General features: G+C 63.0%; 2 protein-coding genes across 4 annotated transcripts; one reads left to right on the forward strand and one right to left on the reverse strand.

Moving 5' to 3' along the window:
* Positions 1–304: 304 nt before the first annotated feature.
* On the reverse strand, positions 305–3,177 carry LOC119145283 (cytochrome c oxidase subunit 6B1). 3 transcript variants are annotated; one of them, XM_037381606.1, is made up of 4 exons: positions 3,046–3,177; positions 1,378–1,496; positions 1,146–1,246; positions 305–492 (listed from the first exon to the last, which is right to left on the reverse strand). In XM_037381606.1, exons 2-4 carry the CDS (start codon positions 1,481–1,483, stop codon positions 439–441), a joined length of 261 nt encoding a protein of 86 aa, XP_037237503.1. In that variant the 5' UTR covers positions 1,484–1,496; positions 3,046–3,177; the 3' UTR covers positions 305–438. The 3 variants fall into 3 exon arrangements, with proteins under 3 accessions (XP_037237503.1, XP_037237502.1, XP_037237504.1); XM_037381605.1 differs by having other exon boundaries at positions 1,122–1,246; XM_037381607.1 differs by having other exon boundaries at positions 1,122–1,246; positions 3,004–3,129.
* A 2,813-nt stretch (positions 3,178–5,990) lies between these two features.
* LOC119144536 (rRNA 2'-O-methyltransferase fibrillarin-like) lies at positions 5,991–8,579 on the forward strand (the record flags this gene model as incomplete). Its single annotated transcript, XM_037380038.1, has 4 exons — positions 5,991–6,021; positions 6,506–6,592; positions 7,085–7,179; positions 8,235–8,579. Coding segments are annotated over exons 1-4 (558 nt in total), but the record flags the coding sequence as incomplete, so codon positions are not given.
* Between the last annotated feature and the right edge of the window lie 4 nt (positions 8,580–8,583).

The raw sequence follows: 8,583 nt of genomic DNA on the forward strand, positions 1-8,583 counted from the left end.
GGCCAGCTGCTGGAAGTGCTGCCGCTGCGAGGCCTCGGACAGACCTTGGTGGCCCCGGGGGACCTGGTGGGCCACCTGCTGCCCCTCCCCCACCTCCCCTTGGCCCCGTAGTGTCCCCAAGGAGGGGGGGAAGAGGACACAGTGGGGGGGGGGGAGGGGAGAGTTGTGTCCCCATCCCCCCCAATTTCTTCATTAAACTTTTGCTCCCAGGGGTGGTCGGTGGCTTTGATCTGTCCCCTCCCCCACCCCCTCCGACCCCTCCCTCCACCCATCCCCTCCCCCCCCCCCAGTAAAACCACCCCAGTGACCAGTTCACTCCTTTATTGGCCACCAGGCGGGTGACAGCAGTGTGTGTCGTGTGTGTCCCCCCCCTCAGCGGTGTCCCGTGTCCCCTCCCCCCCCCCTCCAGCTCCGGGGTGGGGGAGGGGCGGGGGTTGCTCAGATTTTGCCGGGGAAGGTCCCCTCCTCGCGGTACTCGTCCCACGTGGTCACCTGGGGGGGGGGGAAGGGGACAAGGTGACACCGGGGTGCGGGGCACGACACACAGACACAAACCCCCTGGGGACACTTGGGTCCACCCTGGAGGACCCTGAGGGACCCAAGGACCATGGGGACACCCTGGGGACCTTTGGAGACACCTTGAGGACACCCTGGGGACACTTGGGGACACCCTGGGGACACATAGTGACACTTGGGGGCACCCTGGGGACACTCTGAGGACACTTGGTGACACCCTGGGGGACCGTGAGGGCTGTGGGACTATCTTGGGGACATTGAGGACACCTTGGGGCACCCTGGAGGCCCCTGAGGGACCCAAGGACGATGGAGACACCGTGGGGACACTTGGTGACATTTGGGGAGCCCTGGGGACCCTTGTTGACCCCTGGTGACCCTTGGGGACCTGTGGTGACATTTGGGGACCCCCTGGTGACCCTCATTGACCCTTGTAGACACCCTTGTTGACCCTGGGGGCATCCTTGTTGACCCATGTTGACCCCTGGTGACCCATGTTGACCTTTGCTGACTCCTGGTGACACACTTGGTGACCCACGTTGACCCTTGCAGAACTTTGGGGACACCCTTGTTGACCCCTATTGACCCTTGGGGACATTTGGGGACACCTGGTGAGCTTTGGGGACCCTCACCCAGGAGGTGGGACACAAGGACCTGTAGACCCGCTGGTACCACTGGCAGGGGCTGGCGTCTGCCCCTTTGGCCGCCATCGCCTTCTGGCACCGGTGGAAATCTGTGGGGGGGGCGGGGGGTGGGGGGGTGAGGGGACACTGAGGAGACACCGAGGGGACCCCCCGGGTGGGAGGAAGGGACCGTGGTGGCCCCTGGAGGGTCCCTGGTGGACCGGGGGGGGAGGGGCAGTACCCAGGTAGTTCTGCCAGCAGTTGCGCGTCTGGTTCTGGTTGGGGAAACGGCTGTCGAAAGGAGCCGTCTTGTAACGCTCCAGCTTGGCCTTGATGTCCTCCGCCATGCTAATTAGCGGCCTAATTAGCAGCCGGCACTCGTTAATGATGCAGAAGGGGTTAATTAGCCATCCCCTCCCCCCGGAGTGATTAACACACCCCCCCCCGCCACGACCACCCCCCCCCCCACCCCCCCCCCCAGAGAATTAATCCACCGTTTGTGGCCGTGACACCAGCACAAACACCACCAAGGACAAACCCAGCTACTCTATTAACTAATTAACAAGGCTAATTAATCCTTCCTGGGCTAATTAATATTCCTCTGAGGGCAATTAGTCCCCCCTTGAGATAATTAATCACTTCTGGGAGTAATTAAACCATCATTTGTGGCCATAACACCAACAAAACCAGTAAGGAACAGCCACAGGGATATACCTATCTACTCTATTAACTAATTAACAGGGTTAATTAAGACCCACACGGCTAATTAATAATTTCTGAGGGTAGTTAGCCACCTCTTGGGATAATTAATCACCCCAGGTAGTAATTAATCCATCGTTTGTGGCCATAACACCACAACAAACACCACCAAGGACAGACCCAGCTACTCTGTAACTAATTAACAGGATTAATTAACCCCCCCCCGGACTAATTAATATTCCTCTCAAAGTCATTAACTCTCTCTGGGACTAATTAACCACCCCACATACACAAAAGATACTCGTTAATTAACTCCTTAACAATAATTAGGAGACAAACAGCTTTACCAGAGTTAATTTCAAAAGGGCTAATTAGCTCTACTAATTAGTTAGGAGTTAATTAAGCTAATTCAGCATTAATAGTCCCCCCCAGGATAATTAACCCCCTCAGCAATAATTAACCCAGTTGTGTAGGAGAAAGGAGGGTAATGGGCGCAAATTAGTGCGGCTAATTACACCCCCCGGGCTAATTAACCTCCCCCCAAGTGCCCTCCCAGTAACCCCGCCAGTGCCTTCCAGTAACCCCGCCCAGTAACCCACCAGTGCCTCCCAGTAACCCACCAGTAGCCCTCCAGTGCCTCCCAGTAACCCCCCCCAGTGGCACCAGTAACCTCCCAATAACCCCCCCAGTGCCCTCCCAGTAACCCACCAGTAGCCCTCCAGTGCCTCCCAGTAACCCCACCCAGTGGCACCAGTAACCCCCCAGTAAGCCCCCCAGTGCCACCAGTAACACCCCATTAACCCCCCCAGTGCCCACCCAGTACCCCCCAGTAACCCCAGAGTAACCCCCCCAGTGCCCTCCCAGTAGCCCCCCGTGCCTCCCAGTAGCCCCAGTAACCACCCAGTGCCCCCCAGTGCTTCCCCAGTGCCCTCCCAGTAACAGCCAAGTGCCACCAACAACCCTCCCAGTAATGCCCCAGTACCACCAGCAGCCCTCCCAAGTAGCCCTCCCAGTAACAGTCCCAGTGCCTCCCAGCGCCACCAATAACCCTCCCAGTAACCCCCCAGCGCCACCAGTAAACCTCCCAGTAGCCCTCCCAGCAACGCCCCAATGCCTCCAGTAACCCTCCCAGCAACGCCCCCGTGCCCTCCCAGTAGCCCCCACTAACCTCCCCAGCGCTCCCAGTAGCTCCCAGTTCCCCCCCCCTCACCCGGTACCACCGACGCGACTCAAAGTGACTTTCACCACCGCCGCCCCCGAGCCGGAACTGGAACCAAGGAGACGCAGCGGAAGCGCAGCGCGCCGCCGGAAGTGACGTAGTACCAGCCCTGCGAACCTAAGCCGAGCGGCCATAGAGATGCGGCGGGTGGAGCGACACACGCGGAGGTGGGGGCGGGAGCTTGGAGGACCGCGGCGGCCATAGAGAGGACTTAGGAGGACTGAGCGTCGCCCGCGGTGGGAGGACCCCGCGCCTACCCGGAAGTACCCCCCAAGGACCCCCAAACACCCTCTGGGGACCCCAGGACCCCCAAAATGGCTCATCCCTGCCCAAAGACCCCCCCAGGACGCCCAAAATGGGCCCCAGAGCCCCCAGAATGGCCCATTCCTGCCCAAAGACACCCCCCCCCCCGAGACCCCCAAAATGACCCCAGGACCCCCCCAGGACCCCCCAAAATGGCCTATCCCTAAGCACAGACCCCCCAGGACCCCCAAAATGGGCCCCAGACCCCCCAGAATTGCCCATTCCTGCCCAAAGACCCCCCCAGGACCCCCAAAATTGCACATCTCTGCCCAAAGAACCCCCCGGACCCCCCAAATTGGTCCCAGGACACCCCGGGACCCCGAAAATGGCCCATACCTGCCCAAAGACCCCCCAAAATCACCCCAGGATCCCCCCAACCCCCCCCAAAATGGCCCATCCCTAAGCACAGACCCCTCTACAGGACCCCTAAAATGGGTCTCAGACCCCCCAGAATGGCCCATTCCTGCCCAAAGACCCCCCCAGGACCCCACAAAATGGCCCCAGAACCCCCCAAATCCCCCTAGGACCCCCCAAACCCCCCATTTCTGTACCCAGATCCCCCCCAGCACCCCCAAAACCCCTCAGGACCCCCTAAATCCCCCCCCCCGGACCCCCCAAAATCCCCGTTTCTGTCCCCAGACCCCCCCCCGGACCCCTAAACGCCCCTCAGAACCCCCCAAATCCCCCCCAGCACCCTCCGTGTTCCCTGGGGGGTCCCCAGGGGCGTTTCGGGGTCTCCGGCGGGCTCTAGGACCCGGGCAACCACTGCCGCTGCTGCCCTCCCTGGGCACTTCCGCCCGGCTTGGGGCCTTGACGCCGAGGGGGCGGGACGCGCATGTGCGGTGCCGGGGCGGGGCTTGGGGCGGCGCTTCCGGATCCGGGGCAGAGGCGCGTGTGGGCCCGCGTGCAGCAGCGGCGGGATGAGGCCAGGTGGGGACTGGGAGGGAAGTGGGATGGGACTGGGGGGTACTGGGATAGGACTGGGGGCCACTGGGAGGGCTGGGATTTACTTGGGGGGATTGCGGGTAACTGGGAGGGACTGGGAGAGACTGGGGATAACTGGGATGGGAGTGGGATGGACGTGGACTGGGGGCCCTGGGAGGGCTGGGATGTACTGGGGGGGACTGGAAGGGACTGGGATGGGACTCTGAGGGACTGGGCGATAACTGGGAGGGCTGGGATGTACTGGAGGAACTGGGGGGTAACTGGGATGGGACTGCGGGCCACTGGGAGGGATTGGGGGGTAACTGGGATGGGACTGGGGGGGTCAGGGATGGACTGGGAGGGACTAGGGAGTAACTGGGAGGGGCTGGGCTGTACTGAGAGGGCTGGGATGTACTGGGTGGAACTGGGAGGGACTGGGTGGTAACTCGGATAGGACTGGGGGGGACTGGGATGAACTAGGGGGTAACAGGCACTGGGAGAGACTGGGGGGTGACTGGGATGGACTGGGATATACTGGGGGCACAGGGAGGGCTGGGATGTACGGGGGGGCACTGGGAGGGACTAGCGTGGCACTGGGGGTTACTGGGAGGGACTGGGTGGTAATTGGGATGGGACTAGGGGTGGACGGGGGGGCACTGGGAGGGCTGGGATTTACTTGGGGGTAGTTGGGCTAACTGGGATGGGCTGGGGGCACTGGGAGGGACAGAGGGGGGACTGGGATGTACTGGGGGGCTGGGATGGGACTGGGAGGGACGGGGTAACTGGGGAGGGACTGGGGGCGCTGGGATGGGACTGGGGGGTAACTGGGATAGGACTGGGATGTACTGGGGCATTGGGAGAGCTGGTATGTACTGGGGGGACAGGTATAACTGGGAGGGATTGGGGGGTAACTGGGATGGGATTGGGGGCATTGGGAGGACTGGGGGGCAACTGAGAGGGGCTGGGGGTACTGGGATGGCGCTGGGAGGGACTGGTGGGTAACTGGGATGGCACTGGGAGAGACTGGGAGGTTAAGAGGGAGGAACGAAGTGGCACTGGGGGCAACTGGGATGGACTGGGGAGCAGCTGGGGTGTACTTGGGGGGTGACCAAGAGGGTAGTTGACCTAAACTGGGAATACTGGGAGCCAGTGGGGGGTTACTGGGCAGGAGCTGGGAGCTCTCTGCAGCGCTCCTAGTCCCTCCCAGTGCTCCCAGTTTGACGGCGGCTCCCAACAGGGTTCAGCCCCCGGGGGGGGCGCGGCGGCCGCGGCGGCTTCCGGGGGGGCCGAGGTGAGTGGGGCCCTCCCAGTGTTCCTAGTATGGCACTGGGAACCCCCATGCCCTCCCAGTCTGACTCCTCCCCCCCCCCCGCCAGTTACTTCCTGTCCCCTTCCCAGTATGCCCAGTTCCCCCCCGCACGCCCAGTTAGCCCCTGTCCTCTCCCCCAGTATGCCCAGTTCCACTTCTACCCTCTCCCCAGTACACCCAGTTCCTACTCTGTTCTCTCCCCGGTATGCCCAGTGCTCCCCAGTATGCCCAGTTACCATCTGCCCTTCCCCCAGTATGCCCAGTCACACTCCCAGTGTGCCTAGTTCCCCCCATCCCTTCCCAGTATGTCCCCAGTATGCCCAGTTTCCCCTTTGTCCCCTCGCCAGTATGCTAGGTTGCACTCCCAGTATACCCAGCTTCCCTTTTGCCTCCTCCCGGCATGCCCAGTTTCCTCTCCATCCCCTCCCCCAGTATGCCCAGTGCCCCTCCCCCATTCCCACTGCTCCCCCCCCTTCCCAGTGATCCCAGTAACCCCGGTACCCCCATTCCCAGTGCTCCTAGTAAATCCGGTGCCTCTCCCCCCTTCCCAGTGCTCCCAGTAACCTCAGTGCTCCTCTCCCCCTTCCCAGTGCTCCCAGTAAACTCACGACCCCTTCCCCGATTCCCAGAGCCCCTCCCCCATTCCCACTGCTCCTCCTCCCTCATTCCCAGGGCTCCCAGTAATCACAGCACTTCTCCACCCCCTTCCCAGTGCTCCCAGTAAACCCACTGCCCCTCTTCTTTTCCCAGTGCTCCCAGTAAAGCCAGTGCCTCTTCCCCATTCCCACTGTCCCTCCCCCCATCCCAGTGCTCCCAGTAACCCCATTTTCCTTTCCCCCCCACAGGTGGCAGTTTCCAGCCCCGCGGGGGCGGCTCCGCAGGGCGGGGGAGGGGCGGCCCGGCCCGGGGGGGGGAGGGGTGGGGGGAGGGGCGGGGGGAGGGGCGGCCGCGGTGGCTTCAAGGGTGGCAAGAAAGTGACGGTGGAGCCACATCGGCACGAAGGTGGGTGGGGGCGGGGCTGGGGGGAGGGGAAGGGGAGGGGGGAGGGGCTGGGGTGAGGCTGTGGGGAGGGGCTGGGAGAAGGAGGGGCTCTGGGGGAGGGGCAAGGGGAGGGGTTGTGGGGGAGGGGCTAGAGGGGAGAGGCTGTGGGGGAGGGGCGGAGGGTCCTTGGGGGGAATGGGGAGGGGCTGCGGGGGGAGGGGCTGTAACTGAGGGAGAGACAAGGAGAGGGGGAGGGGCAAGGGGTGGAGGAGGGGCTCTAGGGGGGAGGGGTGGGAGGTCCTTGGGGGGAGTGGGGAGGGGCTGTGGGTGGAGGGGAGGGGCAGGGGATCCTGGGGGGAGGGGCTGTGGGGGAAGAGGGAGAAGCAGAGGGGGAGGGGCTGTTGGGGTGGGAGAGGGGCTGTGGGTCCTTGGGGGGAGGGGGGGGTGGGGGTGAGACTCTGGGGGTAGGGGCTGTGGGGCAGCTCTGTGCCGTGGGTGCTGCCCCTCCCCCAGGCGTGTTCATCTGCCGGGGCCGTGAGGATGCGCTGGTGACACGGAACCTGGTGCCGGGGGAGTCAGTGTACGGGGAGAAACGGATCGCGGTGGAGGTACTGGGAGCACTGGGGGGACTGGGAGGGGCTGGGGAAGGGCCTGGTGGTAACTGGAGAGGACTGGGGGTGATTTGGAGGAGACTGGGAGGAACTGGGGAAGGGACTGGGGGTGATTTGGAGGAGACTGGGAGGCACTGGGATGGGACTGGGGGAACTGGGAAGGGACTGGGTGTGACAGGGAGGGGATTGGGCGTGACTGGAAAGGGACTGGGAGTAACCGGGAGGGACTGGACAAGCACTGGGAGGGCGCTGGGGGCAACTGGGAGGCACTGGTGCCACTGGGAGAGCCAGAGAAGAGCACCAGGACGTTCTCCAGCTCCATACTGGGAGGTGATACTGGTGGTACTGGGAGGCTGGGGGTGTCCATAGGGCACCACAGCTGGTGGGTGACGTGTCCTCTGATGGCCCCATGATCATGATAATGACTTGTGGTGGTTCCACCAAGATGGTGGCCACCACCAGGACCTTCTCCAGCTCCATACTGGGAGCACTGGGAAGTGGCACTGGGAGGCTGGGGGTGTCCATGGAACACCACAGCTGGTGGGTCACGTGTCCCCATGTGTCCCTGTCCCCATGATAGTGACTCATGGTGGTGTCACCAAGGTGCTGGTCACCACCAGGAACTTCTCCGGCTCAATATTGGTGGCACTGGTGGCTGGGGCTGTCCACGGGGCACCATGACCACCAGGTGACTTGTCCCCCCGTGTCCCTGTCTCCGGGATGGTGACATCAAGGTGGTGGCACCAGGGTGTTGGCCACTTCCAGGATGGTGGCCATCACCACAACCTTCTCCAGCTCCATACTGGGAGGTGGCACTGGTGGCTGGAAGTGTCCATGGGACACCATAGCTGGTGGGTGACATGTCACCTGATGTCCCCATGATCATGACAGTGACTCACGGTGGTGTCACCAAGATGGTGGCCACCACCAGGACCTTCTTCGGCTCCATACTGGTGGCACTGGGAGGCGATACTGCTGGCACTGGTGGCTGGAGGTGTCCATGGGACACCGTGACCACCAGGTGACCTGTCCCCCTGTGTCCCTGTCCCCAGGACGGTGACACCAAGGTGGAGTACCGCGCCTGGAACCCCTTCCGCTCCAAGTTGGCAGCCGCCATCTTGGGTGGCATCGACCAGATCCACATCCGGCCGGGGACCAAGGTCCTGTACCTGGGCGCCGCCTCGGGGACAACAGTGTCCCACGTCTCCGACATCGTGGGGCCGGTGAGGACACGGGGCCACCACCTGGGGGGAGGGGGAGGGGAGGAGGTGGCATCTGCATGGGGTTCTGGAGGTGGTATCTCCATGGGGTTGTGGTGGTGGCATCTCCATGGGGTTGGGGAGGTGGTATCTGCGCATGTTTCTGGAGGTGGCATCTGCACAGGGTTGTGGTGGTGGCATC

The sequence above is a fragment of the Falco rusticolus genome, chromosome 3 (assembly GCF_015220075.1).
Source record: "Falco rusticolus isolate bFalRus1 chromosome 3, bFalRus1.pri, whole genome shotgun sequence".
Taxonomy (NCBI): domain Eukaryota; kingdom Metazoa; phylum Chordata; class Aves; order Falconiformes; family Falconidae; genus Falco; species Falco rusticolus.

Bases quoted from the DNA above. Each gene is read 5' to 3' on its own strand.
- LOC119145283 (XM_037381605.1), bottom strand. From the start codon at position 1,483: ATGGCGGAGGACATCAAGGCCAAGCTGGAGCGTTACAAGACGGCTCCT. The intron at 1,247-1,377 runs GTACTGCCCCTC...CCCCCCCCACAG, and splicing joins CTGCTGGCAGAACTACCTGG to ATTTCCACCGGTGCCAGAAG. The intron at 493-1,121 runs GTGTCCCCAAAT...CCCCCCCCCCAG, and splicing joins GGGTCCCCAAAGCTCACCAG to GTGACCACGTGGGACGAGTA.